The following is a 26,030-nucleotide window of genomic DNA, read 5'->3' as shown; positions in this document are numbered from 1 at the left end:
TTGGATAAGGATGGTGAGATATTATGGGATACAATTCTAAAAAACCGTCTTAGGCTGAAAGAGCAGGTGAAAATTAGTCAAAAGAAAATTAAAATAGGCTGGGTTGGAATATAGGAATAATGCTTAACAGGTTTCTAAACGGACATAGTTTGACGCTACTCTGGTTTGCAGATTTAATGAATTTAACTGAAGAAGTTACGATTCATAGACCCAACGTTTCTACACTCTTGTCTAGTGCCTTCATCAGGGGTGATCTAAACGCTGCAACAAGAGGTCCTTTTATATGATCACTAATTAGGTTTCTAAACTTCAGAGATTTAAAATTATTTGTTTGGAAATGTGAAGTCATGGTGCTGGAGAAAATGGCACACTCTCCACTCAGTGACTTTACATTAGGCCTTTTATGTTTCTTAACATTAAGAAGGGGGTCATGTGAAGGCTAACTAGCTGCAAAGGGGCCAATGATCCAAAAGAAGGAGAAACAGTTATGCAAACATAAAACACATGCAAGAATGCACCAGGATAAAATAATGATAGGACTAATTTATCACAAAATATCATGATATATTAGTGTCTTGCAGATCAGTTACTCATGCCTTACCCATGCTAGTCTGCCTTTCGCTTTGGTAAATTGATCTGCACATTGTTTTGCTCACCTTTGTCCAATAATTTTAAAAAGTATTTTCTTATCGTATGAACAAATGGGCCAATATCAACATCTTAAAGGTAGTTCTAGATGTCATTCTCACACCACTGTACAGACTCCACCACCTCCAGGGTTTGAATCCTTTTGAGTACCAAGATGGGTGTCTTTTGTTTACATTTATAAATCATAGTGCTACATTCATTCTATATAGGTGTAGATTATATGTAGGAGCCTATTACTTTATGAACCAGATAGTGGAGTTGACTTAAAATTTTATATTTCATGCTTCATACAATGGCAAGCTTAGCTCATCCTCTCTCAGTTAATTGGCATTTTCTCAATGCACCTTTCAACATAAAGCCCAAGAAGAAGAGGGGTGTCTGGCTAGCCATGGAAATTTGACTATGAGGGCAGTCCCCAGGGTAGGTATTTTGATTTTTTGTAATGTCCCCGGGGTGCATGGGGAATTTTGGCACTTCGTTATATATGACCACACTCACTTACCCCAGTGTAGGGATTTTGATATTTTTTACCAATTTCGGTGTCCAGACTGGGGTGGCATATTTGAAAATTATTTGGACAGAAAATATCAAAATCCCCAAACCTTGCTTAACCCCTCCTCCTGACCCCGTCTAGTGCATAACATTGAAAGCTGCATACTCACACTGCAGGGATATTTATAAAGTTTTTTCCTCAGTCGTTTCTTCCGCTGTGGTGGCTTTGGCGGGTTATATGATCATTCAAATGACTTAAAATGCTTTCGGCCTCGTTGGACATCTTCATCTTTATCAATTCCATTGACATTCCTGTACGAATTGAGGTTGTCGACTCCACGTTTCGGATCTCATGGAAATGGCAAACAAGGTTTTCCATTAAACCGAGAAAGTGGCTTCTTTGCGTTAATCCAATATCCTTTGCCACTTTCTTTTCTTGGCGAATTTGAACAACAAGATCACTTGGGTCGTATCCGTTTTCAAAATGGAAATACATTTCAAAGGGCGTAAAGAGCAGCTTGAGTTCGTGACCTCGCTCCCTGTGGCTTGTCTGGGGGTCTGGTTCCCAGCCCATTGATGTTAGAGGTAAACTGCTCTAGCATTCCTCAGCCTTCGATCCGAATCTTTCAGTTCGGAAATGTAGTTTACAGATATGCCACGCACAACACGTTTTGCGTTTTTTTTTTCCAGTTGCAATGGATTAAAAATCGCAGTGTCTCAGTGTCTCAGTGCGTCACCATCCCGTCTCTTTTTCCTCGCCTCCCCCTTCTCCCGCCTCCCACGTCTCACACCTTACCTCCCCCCCCCCCCCCCCCCGACCCTACCTAGACAAAATGTTTCTACGTTTGGTACTTTGATCGACGGAAAAACATGGCTTCTCCTCGATGTAATGGAGAAGTTTCATATCATCATGGCGCAAGGACATCAGCACTGACTGTGCTAATTTCGTTAAAAGAATTTAGAAAAACTTCACATGGTTAGCCAACCCACAGTAAATAGCTGTTATGATATCTTTTGGCTGTTATAATATCTTTTGGCAGAAACATGAATTCACCTTCAAAAATAATCTTTAAAAATATCCGTCCGTACACACAATTGTAAACACTGATGAGGAATACGCTAGTTTAATGCTATAACGAAATCATGTGCTAAACCTGACTACTGGACTATCTAGAAAAGGACAAAAAAAAGACCTTTAGAACAATTTTAGGAAGAAACTAGTCGATAAAACTATTACATATATGTTATTTGCCGGCTGGGAGGTCCGTATGGTGAATTATTGTTTTTTTAGAGGGCACGGTAACGAATCTTGCAATCTGATTGGTTCTTTACCCGGTCAGTATTTTCCTATCTCTGCCCACGGGCCACGGTAACGCTTTCGTGAGTCGCCGAGTACATCCCAACTTTCGTTGTCATTTTTCATAAATATACCTCGTTTTCCGGCTGGGTAGTACTTTTAAGCAAACACGTCGGTCACTACCTCAAGCCGATAAATAACTTATGAATCCTCTCTTTTCTCTCTATCAAATCACTTTGGTTGACAGAAAAATATTGGTTTCAGAATGAATTTTGTATAAACAATAGTGTCATTACGTTGGTTGACAAGCGGCCTAAAAACCGTCTGCAATTAATTTTAATCGTTCACAAAAAGTACCCAGAAAGTTGAAACGTGAGGTATTTGGTTACAGTTAAACTGAACGATGGAACTTTCATTCATTTAATATCTGAATTTTCTCGAGCAATTTGTTCATAGTGAAAGAGCGAGCGAAGTTTTAATTTAAGTTCTACAACAAATATACGCTCCTGGTGAGTCTTTCCGATTCCGTTCAATTTGTACATTTGTACCTTAAATTGCACAACAGAAATTGAAGGAATTTTTTTTAAAAAAGGCCGCATTACATTCCCTTGTGTCTCGTTGGAGTGTGCCGTTCGAATTTAGTTTTTGTGAAGGAAAGATCAGAGTTAAACACGCCATTACAGCAAACAAACGAGCAAACTCTCACAACTTCAAAATAAAAAAATTGAATTTACTCACAATTACTTTCCTCGCCGTTTACTTAATGAACAGAGGTAAATCTTCGTACATGAATGAATGGTCGATGAGAGTGAATAATCCTTTCCGTTAGATCATTAACTGATTTTGAAGAAAACATTGTCGTGACAGTCCTTGCCAAACTGGTTCTGTTTGTTTTCAAATGTTCCTACGCTTTTTTTTTTCTTGCACGCTCTCTAATTGACAGGTGTCAGATTGTGACAGATACTTGTAAAAATAATGTTTCAAAGTTGGTTTGGAAGCCTTTTAAATCACCTTTATCGTTACGGAAATGAAAATGTTTCGCTGAGGCATCTCTCTTAAATTTGCATCACCTCTATTTTAACCACCATTTACCCACTCAAAAATTGTTCAGTTTATGGAAGATCTTGCCGTATTTACGTCCACAAATCATTCGGGTTCTTTCGGAAAGAATTTAGTCAAGTTTAAAAACAATAAATATGTTATTTACCGGCTAAGGGTCGGTCCGTATGGTGAAAAACTGTGACCTCGGTCTTGAAAATGCTGCCCTCGGCCTACGGCCTCAGTATTTTCAAGACCTCGGTCACAGTTTTTCACCATACGGACCTCCCAGCCGGCAAATAACATATATAAACTGTGACCGAGGTCTTGAAAATACTGCCCGAGGCCGTAGGCCGAGGGCAGCATTTTCAAGACCGAGGTCACAGTTTTTCACCATACGGACCGACCCTTAGCCGGTAAATAACATATTTATTGTTTTTAAACTTGACGAAATTCTTTCCGAAAGAACCTGAATGATTTATGGCCGTAAATACGGCAAGATCTTCCATAAACTGAACAATTTTTGAGTGAGTAAATGGTAGTTAAAACAGAGGTGATGCAAATTTAAGAGAGATGCCTCGGCGAAACATTTTCATTTCCGTAACGATAAAGGTTATTTAAAAGGCTTCCAAACCAACTTTGAAACATTATTTTTACAAGTATCTGTCACAATCTGACACCTGTCAATTAGAGAGCGCGCAAAAAAAAAAAAAAAAAAAGCGTAGGAACATTTGAAAACCAACAGAACTTAGTTTGGCAAGGACTGTCACGACAATGTTTTCTTCAAAATCAGTTAATGATTTAACGGAAAGTATTATTCACTCTCATCGACCATTCATTCATGTACGAAGACGATTCATTCATGTTCATTAAGTAAACGGCGAGGAAAGTAATTGTGAGTAAATTCAATTTTTTTATTTTGAAGTTGTGAGAGTTTGCTCGTTTGTTTGCTTTAATGGCGTGTTTAACTCTGATCTTTCCTTCACAAAAACTAAATTCGAACGGCACACTCCAACGAGACACAAGGGAATGTAATGCGGCCTCTTCTCAAAAAATTCCTTCAATTTCTATTGTGCAATTTAATGTACAAATGTCCAAATTGAACGGAATTGGAAAGACTCACCAGGAGCGTATATTTGTTGTAGAACTTAAATTAAAACTTCGCTCGCTCTTTCACTATGAACAAATTGCTCGAGAAAATTCAGATATTAAATGAATGAAAGTTCCATCGTTCAGTTTAACTGTAACCAAATATCTCATGTTTCAACTTTCTGGGTACTTTTTGTAAACGATTAAAATTAATTGCAGACGGTTTGTAGGCCGCTTGTCAACCAACGTAATGACACTATTGTTTATACAAATTCATTCTGAAACCAATATTTTTCTGTCAACCAAAGTGATTTGATAGAGAGAAAAGAGAGGATTCATAAGTTATTTATCGGCTTGAGGTAGTGACCGACGTGTTTGCTTAAAAATACTGCCCAGCCGGAAAACGAGGTATATTTATGAAAAATGACAACGAAAGTTGGGATGTACTCGGCGACTCACGAAAGCGTTACCGTGGCCCGTGGGCAGAGATAGGAAAATACTGACCGGGTAAAGAACCAATCAGATTGCAAGATTCGTTACTGTGCCCTCTAAAAAAACAATAATTAACATTAATTTCGTCAGGATAATGATATTTTAAGAAATATTTTAGTATCATCGAGGTTGGACGACGATCGACGTCGCGTGTGACTTGTGGTTCATTTGCTACTTGACGTACAGTGACAGTACAACACAACTTAACGAATAAAGCGAAGATCTAGAGTTAGCAATGAAATGCGTTAAACCACTGCGCAATATGCAGGACACTTTTGCAGAGTAGCACTGACTGCCTGTTTACCATTTCAACAACACAATCCGTTAAATCGCCTGAAATAATTACAACTTATAACTTTTTCTCAGTAATTCCAGCACGTGCTAATTCTGTTACGGGTGTGTCAATTTCGTTATGGCCTCACGAAGGACGTATACTGATATATTTTTTACTTGATATCATACAAAACAGAAATTTGAAACTATGTGGCTCATATTCACTATTTCATGGATGCCACCAAGATATATATTGCCTAAACACTTTCAAGACAGATTTGTTAGGAACATGTATATATATATGCTCAGTTAATGTGACTGCGTTCATAAGAGGCACTGTATAGTAAGGTTACACAATGAGATCCATTGCCATCTAAGAATGAAAGGTGGTACATGGGTATATCTGCATGGCCATTTTTGTTGGACGGGTGATGGTTAAGCATGCAACGCTCAAAAAGCGTCACCTCGGTTCAGTAAGGATGGTCCGAGTTGACAATGTACAGAAGAACAACGACCAAATTCAGTATTTGGCTTATCAATTAGAGTATTCAAACCTAAGTTATAAAGTGCCTTATATGTGCGATAATTATAATACGGAGTTTATAAAGATATTCGAGGCACCCACCCCATACTTGCTAATATCTATTTATCTATCATTCCTTTTGGTACAGATGGACAAAGATGACTAATGTTTTTGTTCGACAATGGTGGACCTCTCAAAATTGATAACGGTGACTCATGGTCCGACATCTGTTCCACGCCTACAATTGTACCTCCAGTGAACTCCAATCCATACAAACATGATTTTCAATAATATCAGAATACAGAGTTTGTATGGGAGTCTAATAAAACGGAGTTTTGACTAGGTGGGTTATTAGAGCTGTCCACTTACGAGTGTCCGTTGAGGGAGCTTCGGCACCGATCAGCATATAAAATACGCCGTCTACACATGCTACGTATAATCCTAATAACGTAAAAACTGCTACAAATCACCACCGAGATGAAATTTGCCATCGGTGAGAATTTATTAAAACATATTGTGATGATTGGCCAGTCAGTATAATCCTACACAATGTATTGATATTTGTTGGGTTTTCCGAGATGTTTACCCGCTATTGGCGCGCGCACATAAACAAAACAGAGGCTGTTTCTGTATGGCTTTGGCAAGCGCCAGAGACAAAATGAGTTTTATTCATTATCAGATAATTCGCTGTCTGATGTCAGTTCCAACACAAATGCCTCATCGTCCACAACTTCCTCCATCATCGATTCGTCTGATTTCTCGTCATCTAGAGGATAGTCGATACCACTCAAATTAGCATAGGTTTTTGCTACCTCAGCATGACCAATAGGTTTAGGGGAATCCAAGATACCACCCCATAAAAGCAGCAGCGAGGAAATGTGATTACAATGAATCATCCGTTTCTTTTTAAGACAAGCTATCACTCCTGCATTAAGAGGGTTATCAGTGTAAGGCAGATACGCATCCACTGATTCGTCTATAAGCCTGATTTCGTTTTGGAGAAAAGAGACAAGGCGATTCATTTCCTCCTTCAACAGTTCAAGCTCTTCCTGACACCTGTTGTGTAAGCAGAAAAGGTCAATTATCTGCCTCCTAACAAGAGCAGGAACGGTGTCCCCTTCCTCTTGGACTTCAGAGTAAATGCTGCTCTTAGGATCCTTACCATCGTCATAAAGAATTTGGGGTACATCATTGGGAAGATACCCATTTATTTGGGACAAAGTTTTGTGAATGGACTTGACGACTTTGTCGATCTGCTTTGCGAGCTTTATGGCAATTGCTTGGCCATCTGAAAATTAAAAAGTTCATAATAACTAAAAACGCAATTCAGTGGCAGTTTTACGGATTAGACGGAAAAATGTAAATGTGTAAGACTTGAGAACTGGGAAAATTTAGCCCACATACCCCTACTCAAATAATCCCAGTACAATGCCTAGAGTCGCAGTTAAAAACAACGGGCATACGCAGCAACATAACGACGGAATTACTGCAGACCATGATCACCAAAATACACCTGCTACTAAATATTTTACATAGCAGTTTCTTCAGTTTATTACCAGCATATTTTCACTTCAATTCCTCCAAGAAACATCTTTCGGATGCCATGCAATGTAAACTCAACAAGAGTTCGCTCTTTCTCTTCTCGTAGAGACGTGACTTAACGGTTACAAACACACGAGACAGATCGGACCATCTTTCTCTGATGTGATGCTTCTTTTCCATGGCTACTATGTATGGCCTTCTCGTTCCTATGTACAATAAATGTAAGTTAGAGATATTTATTATTTGTTTTTAATTTCGGCACCCTTAATTCCCTGTCTGCAGAACCTGATTATTCCAGTCGTTGCTGCAAGGAAGGAATTTGCATATTTATGACTTACCGTTTGATTTTCTTTTCAACATCTTTTACTTTCCCTTGATCTTCATCTTGTACACAGCTCAATTCATTTCTGAAAAAAAAATTTTAATGGGTGGAGATACGTACACAATATTTTCAGTTTAATACTTAGTAATTATATTTGCTAAGGTGGAAAGAAAGAGGAGTACGAATACTATATTTATATTATTGTGAAAACAGGTTTTTGCCTTCACAAATAAACGGACGGACGGGGGACAACCCGATAAACTTCTTCTGGGAAAAGGCTTTCCTGGGGGCGCTCGCTGGCTGCGGGAAGGCCGGAATCTATTACGGCTGTTGACTATCCTCGAGACAATGACTAACAACGACAAAGTTGGCTCCAAAGTGGATTTATTAAATACCGCTGAGCTGACTGGTTTTTTACCTGACTTGACCAGACTGGGTTTGACCGAAGAAAGCTACAGAACAGCTCTATTTAAGCCGAGGTCACAAAGGATCAGGTAATGCCATGAATCAACTAAAGGATCAGTTTCACGTAGTCCACTACAACGATTGGTTAGGTAGGAATTTCGCCTTTTACAAGTTTAATCGCTTTCGAAAAGCTCAGGTACTCGCTAATGTAAGTCATGAATAATTTGGTAGGTGGTACTTCCACACACTATATACCTGAGTTTTTTAGACATGAGGAGCAAGCTGACATATGATTCGTCCCACTGCAGTATTAATCCTGTGACAGATTAATAATATATTAGTGAATACAAAAAAAACTGTTCTCCCTAATGATTGTTAACAAATGCTGAGGAATAAAACTACCGTTTTCTTTTGGTTTCAGTGCTTCAACTTCTTCCTTTTGCCACTCTTGTATCACATCATCATCACAATCTAGTACAGGTAAATACAAGTATAATTCGCAATAATCATGTAGCATGCATGTAAGTCATTGTGCTGTTTTTCAATGCAATGAGTAAAAAAAAAAAGGTTTAAAATGTATACCCGGAAGTTTTTCAGTGAGTTCCTTAAGCTTTGCACTGACATCCTGTAGAAGAATTTCTGCCCTTGCAAACTTTGCTTTTAGAGTAAAACCTGTGAACATTAAAAGGAATCAGTTTGATGTGTACTAATAATTAAGACTAGTCAACCTCGAGTTACATCTGTAAATACATTGCACATGTCCATATTGAAAAAATGAAGAATTGCAACTATGACAGAAAACACAGGGTAGATAAAGCTGTCCAGCTAAAGTACTGGTCAATAGTTGATATCCCTTTTACTTTTCAGCAAAACCCACAGAAATGTGAAAGTTATGTGTTCAATAAAATTAACCATACCAAATTTGTGATACAAATGTTGGGCATAGTGAAGAAGCCCATCAGTCAAAACATCTGTCCTTTTGTGAGCACTCATTTCTTTAGTGACAGAGGAAAACCTTCGCAGAAAGGACCATAACCTTTCCACCCCTTCACCATCTGTCAATCCAGTTCCCTTGATCCTTCTTGGACTGTACTGGATCTACAGACAATCATATTGAAGATAAAACCATTATTGAAGATAAAAGCATTAATATGGCATGGACCTTGCATCAGATATTTAGCAAATACATGTACTAGCCTGCAGTGCAGGCAGATTTTAGCAGTGTGAATGAATATTTCCAACTTGAGTGTTCAAAGCACCATCTTGAATTAGGAAAACAGTGGAGAGTTGGAGCATGAGACCTCCTCATGCATTGTATTTTCACCCCAACTTTCCAGTAAAACAAACACTCAAAAGATGACAACCCCCAAAACCACCTGCACTGCAGGCTATATACTTAAAAATTTAATTTTAATTCTAAGCAAAATTAACCTTGAGTAAAGGCTCACTGGTTAGTGGTCATTTCCAAAGCTGATAGGCTTATGTAGGGTGGCCACTCTTTTATAAGGAACATGTACATGTGCTTAAATATTTCACCTTGCTTGCTTAGCTGACCCTTGTAGATCATTTGCTTTCAATTTTAGAAACTGCTGTCAGATTTCAGATCCCACACTGCTCACCCATTGGTAGGTAAGTATGAGATGTGTATGATTACAACTGTATTTAACCAATGTTGAGGTATTGCCACACATTTCTTCACATTGCCACAAGGCCATTTACTGTTAAACTGATATATACTAACCTGGCATGATGCCTTGTGCCCATAGCAATGGAATATGGGTATGGCAACATCAACACCTTCCAAGAGGCTTTCCTGAGATGAACACTAATAAATATAATCATGTACATGTAAATGAAAATTGTGTCAGTAGTAATAAACTATTCTGAAGTTAAGATGTGATCCTCACAGATATTCATGCAATTTAAATGTAAGCAATAATGGGAATTTAACCAAACACAAAGAAGAAAAGAATCTGGCCCCACTGGGATTTGAGCCCATGACATTGTCATTGCAATGCTCTACCCACTGAACTATGAACCCCCATATAATGTTGGGAGCAAGCCAGTACCCATGAAAGGAAGTGATGAAACAGACAATGGAATTACGTCAGTTGCAAAAATGACATTTTATTTGATTAAGCCAATTGCTCAAAATTCAGTAAATAACTCTGATGATTACATCTTCATTTCCTTTCCACAATTCACATAATTCCAGTCTGTTCCAATAAATTATTTCATTTCATCCCAAATTTAATAGAAAATACTTTGGACAATTCCACATAATTAAATACCACTTTAGATTACCATTTAGCCTCCTGCACATCCATGTTCAAAAAATTAAGTTACCTTCAAATGGTGTGCTGATAGACAAGCAATGTCATACATGATGATTACTCTGTTTCTGGTGCTCTCATTAAGACTTCTAAGCCTCTTAAGCTCATAAACAGAGTATGATATTCTGTAGAGAGGAAAGATTGTTGAAAAGGTGAATCAATAACCAATTTTTTCTTTTATATCTTTTTACACAAAACTAAGACAAATTGAACATATTTCCTATAATATGACATTCAAATTAATAACAAAGTTATACAATGGTGATGCTAATAGTGTAAAGAATCATAGGATGCACTTGTGCTTTATATACAAGTGTGCCAATTGTCAGCTTGACAAATTCATAATAATGGCTCTATCATGTAACTCTCTAACAGACAATACATATAGGATTGAGCACAACATTAGGTAAAATGTATTTACATACTCCATACCTTTCACCATGCTTTATGTTATGGAATCCTTTGGGAAATTAAGTCATGTCTGCAAGACACCTTTCTCGTCAAAGAGTTTGTTTTTGCCTTTTGATCTTAAAGCTGAAAGAACCTCTCCAGCATGGAACTTACTGCAGTTCTGTGAAAAAAAAAGGGACAAAAACAGAAAATCTTGAATTTAAAGGGCCAAAAGGAAAATCATACAGTTATCAAATTAACATTTATGCCATAATGTATGAGCATTGCATTATCTTAAGTACAGACCTGTTCCATGTCTGCTCCAGCTTTGCCATAACTGTTGACAAAATTGTCAACATCATCCTGGTCTGCAAATAGGAGTGTTCCATGTTTGGGTGTTCCTAAATTATGCCCTTTGTCCTTCTTTCTGCACAGTCCAAAGCACCCATCCATGCTTTCAATGAGAACACCATCATCCTGTTCAAAAGAGAGGAGAAAAGAGAAAAATAGATATAAAAAAGAACAGCAACAACAACATAAAATTAATACTGCAGAACTACAGTGCAAGCTACTATTCAGAACAAATTACAATGTATAGTTACCCTTGGACATATAGGACACCAAGCTCCATTGTACAAACTTCCATTGTACTTTGTACAATGCCTGTACTGATACATGAAATACCTTCATGTGAAAACAACAAAATGTCAATCAGGACTTTCTTAAAGAAAGTCAGTAAATGTACATGTACAACAAGAAAGATGTTTTGTAAATTAATGTAAATTGAATCATGACCTTAAAGCAAACAGTCAATGTATCTTTGAATCATATGAACACAAAAGCGACAAAAGCAAAGCATGAGTTTGAGATCTATATTAGCTGGGGGACTAGATAATAAATAAATGAATAAAATAATAATATAAATAAGCACTTGTAAATCATGTGACTACCTCTACTACTACTAATAATAATAATATTAATAATACTAATATAACAAGAACAACAACAATAATAATAGTAAAAATAATATTAATTCTAATATCAATAATACCTTAGAAGACATTGTACATCCACAAATTAGCAGCTCTGATATTCTCAACCTATATGCAAACATACCTGAATTCTTCAAAGCATTCTGAATTAAGGATACTTTAAATTGAGCTCACCTAAAAAAAAAACATACCATTCAACCAGAATCAATTAATTAAAAAAAGTCATGTCATGTCTCAAAAAGACTGTTTGTGAGCAAACCTACATGTGTTGGCTGTAGCTGAGGATTGAGTTCTGTGATCACTTCTGTGATGTTTAGCAGGGACACTTGACAATGAAGAAAGACCTTCTCCACAAACTCCATCAGTTTGAAGCTGAATCCTGTGGTGGGATTTGCTGGTGACCCTGGCCAGAACTGGCATTTCAAGAGTGTGACAGCATGTGGCTCACAATCACACACTTGTACATATTTGAGGTGATGATTTCCTGACATTCATAGAAAAATAAATGAACAACTTAGGAAGTTAAGTAAACAAAATTAAAAAAAACATTACATACAGCTTTAAATACCTCTTACTTTGTTGAGGGCTGTATAGATCACCTTATTAACCAAGTGCAAGGGCCATACTAAGAGAATATTGGCCCAAGGTCTTGACAGTACAAACCAAGTGCAGCGAGGTCTGTACAGAAAAGTCCAAGGGCCAATATTCTCCCAGCATGACAGAAAAGATTCTTACAGATAGATGCAAGCCAAGTTTATTGTTTCTCTTTGGCAAGCCATTAAAAAACTTAATTGCATGTGGGATCATTCAGGACATTACCCGGTCCAATACTTAGAAAATATTGGACAGGCAATGGGGCAATCTGATTGTTTGATTTTAGTTACTGGCCCTGACATGTTGAGATAATTTAAATCGTATCATTATCATTAAGATCATTAGCGTTCTTGATTTTAGGCAAGCGGCAGGAAAATGTGAAAAAGGAACAGATAAAATTGAAAAAGAACGCTTCGTTTTTAAACCATTCTAGTATTCTCCAGCCACTATAAATGAAATGAACTGACCTGAGGCATCCAGAAGTCTGAACAGCTTTACTGCTGCGGTTCTGCACATATGGCCATAGCTAACAGTTGCCTCGTCTGCATACAAAGGAGAAAATACCCCATCCTATTAAAATAAAGAAAGCATTAGAAGTAGATAAAAGTACAGTTTAACTAGATATGTTTCACTAAAAGTAGCTAAAATACAACTGGCCCCAAAATATTCATACACACCTTCCATTGCTCAAGTACATGAAACTTGTTTCGATTGACATGTAGAGCTCGTGCACATCCAACTCAAAAGTACTGGCGAGGGCCACAGTACTCACATCTTGTTGTAGCGATACTCTTTTGACAGTTCACACAGTTCACATTGTCTGGGAGATGCTGTTCTTCAATGTACGAATTCAGCAACTTTTCCCGTACCTTTTCCCAGTTAGCAGAGATACTCAAAACGCGATTTTGCTGTTGAGTTGAGAGTTCCTGCTTATCGAGATCGCCAAGAGGGACATCTTGTTCTACTGGACTGTTGGTGTCCTGACTATTTTCCTCCGTACTCTTATGAGGCTGCTTCCCAAGATCCACTCTCAGCGGAATCGATACGGTGGTTTTCTTTCCATCGCGCCCAATATTCTTCACATCTAAGAAAACGGGCTTTAACCGACGCATTTCGTAGCGATCACCTTGGCTCGTCCACCGAAGAGTGAAATATCCGATTGGTCGAAATGTTTATGCATATCTAATGAGCTACTGGGAAGACTTAGATGATCATTTAGATGAAAGTGAAATGTGATCATCGCAGTAAATTTTCCAATTTAAGCAATTGGAAAGAAGAAGCCTGAAAAAAATCAGGGCTTCAACGGGATTCGAACCCGTGACCTCCGCGATACCGGTGCGATGCTCTACCAACTGAGCTATGAAGCCACACATTGGGAGCGAGGTCAATTTATTGATTTCATATCTTCCCGTGCAGTGAAATGATGTGGAGTTTATTTGAAATAATTCATATTTGTACTGCGGTTGTAGATGAAAGTGAAATGTGATCATCGCAGTAAATTTTCCAATTTAAGCAATTGGAAAGAAGAAGCCTGAAAAAAAATCAGGGCTTCAACGGGATTCGAACCCGTGACCTCCGCGATACCGGTGCGATGCTCTACCAACTGAGCTATGAAGCCACACTTTGGGAGCGAGGTCAATTTATTGAGTTCATATCTTCCCGTGCAGTGAAATGATGTGAAGTTTATATGAAATAATTCATATTTCTACTGCGGTTGTAGATGAAAGTGAAATGTGATCATCGCAGTAAATTTTCCAATTTAAGCAATTGGAAAGAAGAAGCCTGAAAAAAATCAGGGCTTCAACGGGATTCAAACCCGTGACCTCCGCGATACCGGTGCGATGCTCTACCAACTGAGCTATGAAGCCACACATTGGGAGCGAGGTCAATTTATTGAGTTCATATCTTGGAAAATTGGAAAATTTACTGCGATGATCACATTTCACTTTCATCTACAACCGCAATACAAATATGAATTATTTCATATAAACTTCACATGATCATTTAGGACGGCTTGAACTCAATGATCTAAATTTAGATTACTGGGGTGTTAGCCATTGAGATTGTGTAAGTAGGGTGACGTGACACCTTAACTTTTTTACCTCTCCCTTTCTTCAACTTTCCAACAGGTCAGGACTTCCGCTTTCGAGCTGCAAACCTTGCGACGTCGTATACATATCATTTGTTATCACATTTAATTTTGAGACGGGAATTTTCCGTTAGTTTGAAGGAAGTTAGAATTCGTTTCAGTGGCGCTTTAAAAAGTATTCGAGGATAACGGGGTTTCAAAACTTGTCATTGAATTCCACACGCTTGCTCTTCCGGCATAGTTTTTGTCTTGTCGCCGCGGAGCATTGCTATCCATTTGAAGTAACAGATGACGACCACATTACTGCCCGTCTGAATCAAAATATTCCATAAATTGTTTTTGTTAGAAAGTGACGGCTGATCAAAAGAGTAATTCTGTACAAGTTATGTACTAAACGATATTTTTATGATGTGTTTCACGAACACCATCATACCAGATTTTAATGTGAATCCTTCGGAACCTAAACCAAGTAAGTAATATCGACATTAGTTAGACACTATGTATTTTGTTATCAATATTGTTACTATGTTTGTGTTTATAGACAAGAGCCAGAATGCTTCGTTACTACTTCTGGTTTTCACTTGTCGGAATATCTTAAATGACAGAGGTCTTGTGCATGACAGTTTTCCAATCATCTCCGATTTAGCTGATCCAGGAATGAACACAAAATTTTAAGGAGTTTAATCTTCCGAGGAGATTTTGTCGCAAATGTATTAATATTCGAGCAGTAAAAGACATTTCCTGTGATAACTTAGCAACAAAGGAAGCTGGAAAGCTCAGGAAGCTGACCTTGCAAGATCCTTTCGTCTAAACACACTATCGACCAATGGGACACGCATACCACCTTAAATATTTTACGGTGTTGAATACTCCCTAGAACAATGTTTAATGAGGCTGAGGCAGGAAATTGTTTAACTATGATTATCTAAGTGGTTACCACAGTAAAAACGCGTTAGAAGTTTCAACTTATTAGACTTGTACTGGCCACCAATTTGCAACGAATTAAAGAGAGCTTCTTTTATGAGCAAAACACGATGCTTGAAAGATTTCTTCGCGTCCCATAATTCTCTTCTCTTACTGTATAGAATCAGTTTGACGTATTGAGTTTATATATTCTTCTGTCGAACTTTTTCTTTTAGGCCCACCCAAAGAGATAGTTAAGTTCGGTATATGAAAGGTTTGAGATGGACCAAGGCGATTGTTTTTTGTCTTTGCTGTGTTTAAGCCCTCGGACGATGTCAGGATGGCTGGATGAACTACGAAAAGAGCTGTTACCGCAGCGTGTCAGATCCCCTTCTTTCTTGGAAGAAAGCAAAGGATGTTTGTCGAAAAGGAAATAACACCAGTACGCATGGAGACCTTGTTACAGTGAATAATCGGTGAGTATTTATATTTAATCAAAGCCACAACAAATTCTCAAACATGATTGGTTATCACCAGTCCGATTTGAGCACTAATAGGAAAATGTTTGCGTCATGCTTGTAATTGGACAGTGTAATAGGACAGTTAAATCGTGATGACGGCAGCTTATTACCTAACGCCCATTTACACCTCGTCAGTTAAAAGGGCAGCTAATTAGTGAGCATATTCAAATACCCCTTGTCGCAGCAATTTGATCACCCCTGATTCGTCTCTATCCTCTTTTATGTTGACAACCTACTGCTAATGCAGTGTTTTGTTTTGTTTCGTGATGAGGTGTGCTCGAGGCTTGTTGGGTAATGTTCTTATGATAATCTGTCACATCTGTGCATTCTTTTCTGGAGGTAGAATACAACTCTACTTCCTGAAATCGGTTTGCTGTCACGTCGTCTTAGAGTCCTAATTGGTACCCACAGATATTGTGATTGTCTAATGGGAAAAATTGCTTCTTTATCCTCTTATCCAGAGATGAATTGGTACCTGGCTGATAATCAGATCAAGATTGAGCAAGAAACAGCACTGATTTTTGTTTCCTTCAGTTCAACTAAAAAAAAAGTAGAAATATCAGTTAATCAAAGAATTGGCGTTTGATAAAAACGAAACCGTTTTAAATCACTTTGACTCATGTTGCTTTCTCCGAGGCTGGCATGCTCTTTGGTTTGTTTTCAAACTTTCAGGCATTTTTAAAAAAAAGATTAGAGATGAAATAACTTCATTTTCCCTTAAGTGGGTGCTCGTTCCAACTAATGTCCAATTAAGACTAGGCAGTTGTTGAGTCCAAACAAATTGGAAGACGAGTTTATTAACCGAAACTAACTCGAACTAAAAGAGGTTATGGCTTTTCATTTTCCAGGCGAGAACAGGCATTCTTGAATACTGTCGTTCGAGAAAACAGCACTGATTTTTGGATTGGCCTTTATGGCTTGATATGGGAGGATACATTCCTTCGGACAGATAATAGTCATCGCAGATACACCAACTGGAATGTCAATGAACCCTCAAAACATAACCAGTCCATGGAATGCGTACTCATGAATCCTCATAAAGATGAAGGAAGATGGAGGACTGCGTCATGTAGTCAGAGGAACGGGTTTATCTGTGAGACAGGTTCGTTAAGAAGAAAATGATTTTATGAACTGGCTATAAAGTACACAACCATCGAGAAAAAAATGTTCATTCAAAATAAGTTAATTTAAAGATGTCAAATTAACGTAGGAAAAGAGGGAAATCTGACTTCCACGAACCCAACGCCTTCCGATGACAGGTCATCTTCAAGCTTTGAAAAAAAATCATCGGTGTAATAGGCATTGTAAAACGTTGGGGTCATAGGTGACATATGTCCTAGGTTCTAACAGGATCAGCCTCTGTAAGTGCGTCCTGTGGGCAAAGGAGGCACGTATGGTATGTCACATTTGGGCACCTTTTGATTGAGTGTTGTGTAATCAAAACCAAAGCAATCTCAACAGCCAAACTGACAAAGGAAGAAAAATATCACGGGGAGGCATATAATGCAAACTCGAAATAAAAACAAGCAAACTTCATGAAGCGCGGGAAAACGAGGGTGATCAAGTCGCAATTGATTTTAGTTTTGAATATGATTGGTTTAGCAGATGACCAGTTTTGGTATTTGAACAGAGACATGCTTGTTTCGTTTTATTGTAATTTTTTGGGCTTTTCTTCATTCAAATCCCTATGTTGTGAAAAAATGTTTAGTGAAGGGGGTTGATGGAAATGACTGTTAAAGATGTAGTCCGGCCACATGACCAACATTAATAGTAGTTTGAATAATATAAGTTTATGATCGAGTGATAAAATGCAAATAATGGATAACCATAAAAACAACTACATATGCATAGAAAATAAGGAAATGTGTGAATTAGGTTAAGAGATGTACAGAATTTGTTAGCTTATACTCTCTCTCCGTGTATGCTTTTTCAATTCCTGATGAAATTATTTGTCTAGGTTGTATTTTCAAGAATAATCACTTAATTAATGCCATTTAGCTCACTCGCATATACTGAGGGTTTTTCTTTGTATTTCACAGAGGCTCTTCCCATTCTTCCAAATCTTTCAACTCTTCCAACTCTTTCAACTTATGACCAACAGCCTGGTGAGCTTTTTTAATGTTTTCCAACTAACCCTCCTAACGATGATTTAATTGAAAGTTGAATTTAACCGTTGCCGTTGAATTTTTTCTTTTGTTTGTTTGTTTGTTGGTTCGTAACTTCGTAACTTGGCGCGCAAGTTGCTAACTTCGGACCACATCTTGGAACATAATGACTTGCAACTTGCGATTGCAACCTAAACTTGCATGGCATCACTTGGTGCCTTACAATGATAACATAGAAACTTGCAATGGTAACTTAGTAAACTGCAAAGGTAATCTAGTAACTTACCATGGTAATTTAGTATCATGTCATTCGCAATGGCAATTGAGAACTTTGAAATGGCAATTTAGAAATTTGCTATCTTATTTTAATACCTTTTCACGGTATTTTAGTGACTTGCAATAGCAACTTGGCAATTTGCAATAGCAATTGAAATGGCAATTTAGGAATTTGCCATCTTATTTTAGTAACTTGCAGTGGTAATTTAGTAACTTGCAATAGTAATTTGATAACTTGCCATGGTATTTCAGTATCTTACAATAGCAACTGAGCAATTTGCAGTATCAATTTAGTAGTTTGCAAAGGTAATTTAAGAATCTGCCTTTATATTCCCGTACCTTGTAATGGCTATTCAATTTAATGGCGGGAATTTTAGTTTATCTTTACACTTACGTTCAAGATGCTTGTAAGGAATTCGGATGACCAGACAATTTAGTTCCCTGACGGGGCACTCGACCGCTCGTCAAAAAGGACGAGGACTCTGCGAACGACATCACAACCTTCAGGACAATTTATAGGAACTACTTATCTTTAAACCTCATCTTCTAAAATTAAGTTAGTGTTTTTTCTTTTTCAGTATGGCTGTTTTAGTTAAGTCGTAGCCGAAACTCAGCTACACATTACTGGCGAGTTATGAAATGCGAGACAGTGATTTTGCAGTTTCTTTCAAAAATGCTTTTCAGCCCGTGAATTTCGTAAACGGGTCACCGGGTCAGGTTCTTTGTTGAAGATTTCTTTAATATTTCCATCCATGGTAAAGCAGTTGCACATTCAGTTCACTGAATTTTCTGAGATATCCGTGGCGACAATTGAAAATGGAGATAAAAAAGATCAAATTTTGATGAAAAGTAAATAATGTGGATACATGTATATTCCATTAAGATGTTGATATACGGCTAAAACGTTGCGTTCTACAAAAAATGCAAAATAGAAAGAAAAAAAGATTTGTTGTCTATAATAACAGGAAATCCTTTGTCAAATGAGAAGGTTAAGACTTTGCCAGAGAATCTCCTAGGAATACTTTTCGAGGATAAAACATCTCAGCACAACATTAGCAGCAAGAATTCATCCTTCCCTGGTAGAAGCCATTTCAGCCATTTCAGCCATATTTCACGCCAAATGCTGTGGCGAGATATTCGGATAAAAATTTATAAGTAGTCATCGATTCTAATGGTACTTGTGACATCAAAAGGTTTGTATGTACACTACAAGTTGCCCAACTCGTGAACTTTGACATATTCATCTAGTACATCATTTGAGAAGTTTGTTATTTTTGCACTGTGAACCTGTGATATTTGTGTTTTATTTCCAGGTCGTCAGTCCTCCGTATTGGGGAATGTAGAAGAGAATTAGATGTAATAGGTAATTTGGTATGGAGAAGGAAAGGTTTGAATTGTGTATGGTCAGTTTATTCGTCATGGACTGTCTTTATGAATTCTCACCTCTGTGAGATATGATTAGTTTCGTTACTCATTCTCGGTTAGCTTACGCAAGCGATCTGCCATCTCCCCAAAAGATAGTGGACAAAACTACGCACAGGCAAAGTATGAGAGACTTTAAGAAAGCAACGACGGCGACGATAATGAGTAGGTGACGAAATATAAGATTTCCTGAATTTGAAAAATCGCTCAGCGCGCGCGTTTAAATACTTTGTAAATATCCGCTTGGTCGTCGTTTACAAAACAACATTATGAAGGCTCCAAAATTTTGCGTAGTCTGAGAGTGGGAGCCCCTTGGGCAAATTATCCACGTTTCTGCTTCGAACTCTACACTCCACTCTCACGTTTCGCTGACAGAAAAGATCTGGCGCCGTTTAAGACAGCAAACATATCATGCGCTACTCGAAAAATACTTAGGAAAAAGGGAAGTTTTTTTTTGTTACCCCAGGTATAGCTGTCGTGACTCCCTAATTAAATCTGTGGCAGAACGTATGTAGAAAATTTATTTAAACACATCATCAATTACATTACGTTGACGAAATAGGGCAACAATTTCTATATACCCATGCTTGAAGTGCAATCACAAATGAACACATCACAGAAAGGTCTAAGGTATACCATGTCGATTTCAAGTCTCTGATAAAGTTCATGACCCTTGTTTTAAATCCTCTGAAATAACCTTGATTAGTGAGTATTGATAAGGCTAATAAGATCAGGGATTATTATGCAGGGGTCCATTCAACGAGGAACCCCAACAACACAAATACTGATCCTTTTGATATTTAGATGATTCGCTGGGTGCGCCATTAGAGGCCTGAGTTTTAAATTTTCAGGTCATTCCAATCACAAATCAATGTCACGGCTCTAGTGTGCATGCTTGCTTACAAGAGTTTTTACATTTAAGCTTCAAGGAATCATTGAAAATCATGAAAACATTGTGCATAAGCGATAACATTTCCTTATGCCTTTTAAATGATTTTCACGTGCCTTTTACTTGCGCATAAAACTTGTACAATATAGGTGTGAAAATCGAATTTAGACTTCGCCTAGATTTTACCATTACAAGAGCCTGAGTACGTGCAGATATGCGTCTAGGTTTTTTTAAGACTTCCGGTTGTCTATCATTCGGAAAGCTTTTCTTTGTGTGAGAAAATAAATGTCATTCTTTTTGTGACTCTGGCGAACCCTCCTCATTAGCAAACGGAAGTGACGCTTTTATTCAATCAGTACTTATAACTTGTTAATATCAGTTTCCTGCCTTTTATGTTGGCGTTCTGGTGTTCTCGGTATCGGAAACTTGTTTTGCTGAGTTATGCATTTTGTTTAGTTGAAACAATTAAGCTAGTTATGCATTTTGTTCAGTTGTGCCTTTTAAGTAAGTTTGACTGTTTGAACTACTTCAGCCAATTAAGATAGATTGTGAAATTTGTGAAGTTAAACTGTTCTCGCTGAAGTTTTGGTTTCGGTTTGACACGCTGCTGTTCCCACGGACGCATTCAGTAGCGTGCAAACTTGACTGACTCTGCTATCCGCTTGTTCCTTTGTTTTTTATTATTATTATTATTATTATTATTAGTTAGTTGTTCAACGTCACCAGACGACGACCACCAAATTATGCTCGACTTTTTTTTTTCAGAGTGATTGAATGTATATTTATTTTTAACCGCAGAATATGACATCTGCGGCCTACAGAAACTTCGACATGACTTATATCAGTTTGCCGAATATAAGACGAGAGCCGAAATACTGTATGTGCTAAAAACAACGTTCTCAGCATGATCAGAAAAACAGGTCATAGATATCCATTTTAAACTCTCCCTTTTAAATTTTTTATCAAACATACCACTTTCCTCCCATTTCTTGACTTGTACCAAATAGTATTTCGCACAAAACACCGAGGCTTCAAAGACAGAACAGCCCATCTCGCCACAATGTAGAAGTTGTATTTGCGTGCCAATAATAAAAGCTGATTTTTTTTTTTAGTAATATATCGTGATTATTATAAGTAAGAAACGTTGGGACCTTGTTCACTACTGACTGTCTGCAAGTTTTGACTTTTATGTAACCTCGATGTTTTGATTGTGGTATGACTCTGTGCGTGATCTAGCGATGACTTTCAAATAATGACATTATCTTTGACCTTAAGGGCTTGGAAATCAGTCTGAGTAGGAAATCCGCTGGCTTCTGTAGCATCCGGTTGCTCCAAATTCTGTTCTGTTTGACAGTCAATCACCTCCTTTTCCTGAACGGGCTCAAGACGAAATTACAATTATAGCTGTTCAAGGAAGCTGTTCAAGAGATCACCCAAAGTAGGAGTATTTCAATCGTCATGATACTAAGTGCTCTCCTGTTCAAAGCGATTCTTGTTGCTGTCCTAGGCTTTCTGGATAATTGGCACGCAGATGCGTGTTCAGGTTGGTGTGAATCCACGTTCCTTCTTATCCGCTGTCAAGAATAAGGGTATTGTTGCTCTAAGTGTATCCTAGTCTTATTCGGGAGAAACTTTATAAAATCTCTCGTTATCTCTAAATCCAAATATTAAAGCAACTATAGTTTAGTCACTGAATTTAGTCCTTCTTATCCGCTGTCAAGAATAAGGGTATTGTTGCTCTAAGTGTATCCTAGCCTTATTCAGGAGAAACTTTATAAAATCTCTCGTTATCTCTAAATCCAAATATTAAAGCAACTATAGTTTAGTCACTGAATTGAACATGAAATGTGTACGTATCGAGATGAAACAATATCAAGATATTTAGACTGAATGTGGATTGCAGCACATTAATTAATGATCTTAAACTAGAATAAGTCTATCATGGCCATTCAGGTAGCTTGTTAAAAAAGAATTCGCCTTACTTGCCTGGCCGCAAAGCCATCATATCATTATATCATACCCTTGATATCGAAAAAGAGTAGATAATGGTCCACGTTTCTTCTTCTTCGCATTCGTAGGAATTCCAGGTTCAAAATAAAAATCCGGATACGCGCCATGTTTAGTAATTTTAACTCTTCCTATTCAAGCGGAAATCAACTGCATTCTGCATTTAAATTGGTTTCATTCAAAAGACTCACACCATTTTCGCCAAACTTTGTGCCTTTTAGTCAAGAGGAGTTTATGAAGACGGGGATTTACGATCTTCCAAAAGAAAAGTATGAAATCAACAGCTAACAACTATTATTTCCATAAATGATAACGTCCTTGTGATAGCAACTATTTTGTTTACCGAGGAGTCTGGAAGTCTTAAGGACTGCAAAACAAACTCGATGATGTAAACGTATATCATTATCAATTTGTGCTTTGTGTCGCCAAAAAAGCTTCCGATATTGTCTCTTTCTCTGCAATTTTAATGTACGGCTTAGATGTATAGGGTGTGTACGATGGGATTTTCTAGTTACGTCGAATAAATTCACGTTTATTTTTGTAAACAAATTTGACTCCACTGAACAATTACCCCAGTGTTGTAGGCGAACATGAAACTGAAAGATTCTTTCTGTATTTATTAACATATATTTTGATTATTAAGTTCTAGGTTCGCATCCTAAGCTTTAAAGAAAACAAATTCTCTTAAAAGGCAGGGGTGGTGAAAGGCAAAATCCAAAACTCCTAATTAGACCGTCAACAAAGTTTCAATCATTTAAATGGGACTATGATTTTCAGAGTAATTTAGTGTTAATTATCAACTGAGTTGATAATGTGAATTGGCCACCGTGAAGAGTTTAAAGGCTGACGTTTCGAGCGTTAGCCCTTCGTCAGAGCGATTGACGCTATACTCTCCCACCGACGCAACACTATAGTTTCTTTAGCAATTAACCCCCTTTATTCATTTGAAATCAGCTCGTTAGCCGTGAGGAGTTCCAGCCACGAACTCATTAAGAGACGATTTTTAGAGATATATATTCTAATGAAGCATAAATCAAATAATTTCACTCAGATAGTGAGCTGGTTCCATCTCGTGAAATAAGTTCAAGTCAGGTATCATCGACTTTTTGATAGCTTTTGTTAGATTTTTTGCTTACCCTGTAGGCTCTCATTGGCCAAATCATCGCTGTATTCAAAAATTGATCAGGTACATGGAATAAAGATTGATATAACGTGAATTTAGATTGTTAACGTACAACACCAGGACTTACGAATTTTCTTTCATTGGAAAACTGGAATTGATAGAAGTGGAAAAATCATCATACAGGGCAGGTTACCGGTGTTTATGGAAGTATGTGAACTTCATAACGTATATTCTGAAATGTGACCTGTCAGTCAGTATATAATTACGATAGTACTGGCTATGGAAAGTGACGCAGTCAGCTGATGGATGCGTCACAGTTATGTCAGGGTTTCCGCGTTTGCTCGCCTGATGAGGGAGTCGTTAGTAAGAACACTGAATTTAGTATGTAAGCATTAATATTGCAATTGCGGGTGTTCGAGTAATGTGAATCTTAGTGACGGATCAGGAAGGGCATCTTTGGTATTTCGGGTTGAACTCACAAAAATTTTGCTGCTTTTTCAGTTCCTAACATTCGTGAAAAGGAAGGAAACGAGATAAAAGTCATCGAGGTGACCAGCGGAGAGGACGTTAAACTCACTTGCCAGATTACAACCGTTGGTCAGACCTCAAAACCAAGGTATTACTGGCTCAAAGACAATCAGACGCTCAGTCCATCGAGTCATCAACGACTGAGGTTAAAACTCTACAGATACCTAAAGATAAAAAGAGCTAAGAAAGAGGACACCGGCTTCTACACCTGTGTTGCAGTAAATGACTGTGGCAAGAACCCTTTTACAATGCACCTATTTGTCGGAAGTAAGTAAACATTTGCGACCATTTGAGTTGTTATAAAAGTACAAGTACGCATGTGATTTATAGCGGTATCCTGGGAAGCAAAGTTCTTTTGTACTAGTTGTGTGCGACAAACTGAGGTGATGTCAGTTTAAGTAGGAGTTGCTGAGGTAGGCAAATAAGGAGGGAAAAGGTGGTAATTTCATACTTGCCATCACAAAAAGTTATTTCTGACGAAGGTGCAATGTTTCCTTTACCATTGCTTAAGGTATTGAACTGAGACAGCTGGGAGTTCAAAATCCTGTCAGGACGTGAATAGAAAGATTCAGATGTGTGTGGCCTCAGATAATCTGCATCACAAAACCATTTTCCATCTGGATAATTTCTTGTGTTTTTCTCTTTAAGGTCCAACACTGAATCCCAACAAAACTACAGTAGGAGGTAAGACAGATGTGCTTTCATTTCTAATCGGAAGAAATTAGTGAAAGATGAATATAGAAGCAGTTTAGCTGATACAGGAGCCGATATTGATGTTCTTTGAAATAGAGAAAAGCAACCTTCCTCTGGAAGACAGTCTCAATGGGGTGATGGCTTTTACGGCTAACGTAACGTTACGGCTAATTTTGGCCAATCTACGGCTAACGGCTAAATTTTTGGCTGTTGTAAGGCTGTCGGATAAACCATTAACACCCTCCGAGAAGAAAACTGATGACGAAAAAAAATTATCAAGAAATTATAATCTCTTGAAAAAAAATTGATGAAGTGTTGAAGCTCATCACAAAGCCCATCAAATGAATCTTTCAAGTTAAGATTTTGTAAATCCGATTAAAAAAAATTATATTTTGGCAATCGCATATGTTATCCAGTAAATTTAATGATTTTTCTACGCTTTGTGCGTTAAAGATTGACTCGGGAGCTGAGACGGCCAAGATCTGATTGTTAATTCTCCCCTTTAGCTGCTACACGCATTTCCTTATAAATGCCGGAGGAACGAGAACTTGGTGTTAGCAACTTCTAAGTGATAAGTTTGATTATTCTCATTGCCTGTTTGCTGGATAATGTATGGATATTATACTAGGAGAAATTACATGTTGGTCACTTGTGGGAGTTAAAGGGCTAACGGGTTATGGGTCAGAGTGACGTGTTACAGTGAAACCTCCATTTAACGAAATGCCAAAGGACCGGGGAAATTGGTTCGTTACATCGAGGGTTCGTCATATCGAAAACCTCGATTTAAAAAATTTGCGGAAAAACAACCAAAATGTTGGTTATGTCGTAGCATGGTTAACAATTTCCTTCTTTTTCTTCTTTCTTTTTTTTTTTTTTTTTTTTTTTTTATAAGGAGTGAGGTAGCACAGGAATCGGAGCAATTATTGTAAATTATATTACTGCTTTAATGTCTATATGAAGAATTATTTTAAAAACATTTTTTAAAAATCTAAACTAGTGAGCAGCACTCTGCGAACAGTGGTTGTAAAACTTTTTAATTCTCCG

The 26,030-nt window shown here is 37.7% G+C and overlaps 4 protein-coding genes and 1 long non-coding RNA gene across 7 annotated transcripts in view; 2 read left to right on the top strand and 3 right to left on the bottom strand.

The window, feature by feature from the left end:
- The window catches only part of LOC149050357 (low affinity immunoglobulin epsilon Fc receptor-like), a 35,843-nt gene extending 20,019 nt beyond the window's left edge, over positions 1-15,824 (top strand). Inside the window, exon 6 of the mRNA XM_089196431.1 lies at positions 15,659-15,824. Within this exon, the coding sequence (XP_089052557.1) occupies positions 15,659-15,693 (35 nt within the window). The 3' untranslated portion in view covers positions 15,694-15,824. The remainder of the gene's footprint in view (positions 1-15,658) is intronic.
- Positions 1-26,030, top strand: part of LOC113684947 (uncharacterized) — a 59,039-nt gene that overhangs the window by 27,664 nt on the left and 5,345 nt on the right. For both annotated transcript variants that reach the window (XM_089196411.1, XM_089196412.1), the window contains exons 7-9: positions 16,792-17,045; positions 24,267-24,560; positions 24,942-24,977. In XM_089196411.1, coding sequence (XP_089052537.1) covers positions 16,792-17,045; positions 24,267-24,560; positions 24,942-24,977 — 584 coding nt within the window. The remainder of the gene's footprint in view (positions 1-16,791; positions 17,046-24,266; positions 24,561-24,941; positions 24,978-26,030) is intronic.
- On the bottom strand, positions 6,987-10,916 carry LOC149050359 (uncharacterized). Its single transcript, XM_089196432.1, has 9 exons — positions 10,887-10,916; positions 10,468-10,579; positions 9,863-9,946; positions 9,039-9,219; positions 8,704-8,793; positions 8,524-8,592; positions 8,377-8,437; positions 7,733-7,801; positions 6,987-7,140 (listed from the first exon to the last, which is right to left on the bottom strand). Exons 2-9 carry the CDS (start codon positions 10,504-10,506, stop codon positions 7,041-7,043), a joined length of 693 nt encoding a protein of 230 aa, XP_089052558.1. The 5' UTR covers positions 10,507-10,579; positions 10,887-10,916; the 3' UTR covers positions 6,987-7,040.
- LOC149050358 (uncharacterized) lies at positions 10,940-13,129 on the bottom strand. Of its 2 annotated transcripts, none has more exons than XM_089196433.1 (6): positions 13,108-13,129; positions 12,898-12,972; positions 12,096-12,320; positions 11,447-11,528; positions 11,151-11,321; positions 10,940-11,025 (listed from the first exon to the last, which is right to left on the bottom strand). In XM_089196433.1, the coding sequence occupies exons 1-5, from the start codon at positions 13,112-13,114 to the stop codon at positions 11,246-11,248; spliced, it is 465 nt and encodes a 154-aa protein (XP_089052559.1). In that variant the 5' UTR covers positions 13,115-13,129; the 3' UTR covers positions 10,940-11,025; positions 11,151-11,245. The 2 variants fall into 2 exon arrangements, with proteins under 2 accessions (XP_089052559.1, XP_089052561.1); XM_089196435.1 differs by lacking the exon at positions 10,940-11,025 and adding an exon at positions 11,961-12,010 and having other exon boundaries at positions 11,258-11,321; positions 12,100-12,320.
- Positions 21,305-26,030, bottom strand: part of LOC149050353 (uncharacterized) — a 25,741-nt gene continuing 21,015 nt past the window's right edge. The window contains exon 2 of the long non-coding RNA XR_016183659.1: positions 21,305-22,209. This is a non-coding gene — a long non-coding RNA (uncharacterized LOC149050353). The remainder of the gene's footprint in view (positions 22,210-26,030) is intronic.

The sequence above is a fragment of the Pocillopora damicornis genome, chromosome 2 (genome assembly GCF_964200805.1).
Source record: "Pocillopora damicornis chromosome 2, jaPocDami1.2, whole genome shotgun sequence".
Classification (NCBI taxonomy): domain Eukaryota; kingdom Metazoa; phylum Cnidaria; class Anthozoa; order Scleractinia; family Pocilloporidae; genus Pocillopora; species Pocillopora damicornis.
Note: the sequence above shows the minus strand (reverse complement) of the source record. Positions and strands in the feature narration are given on the sequence as shown.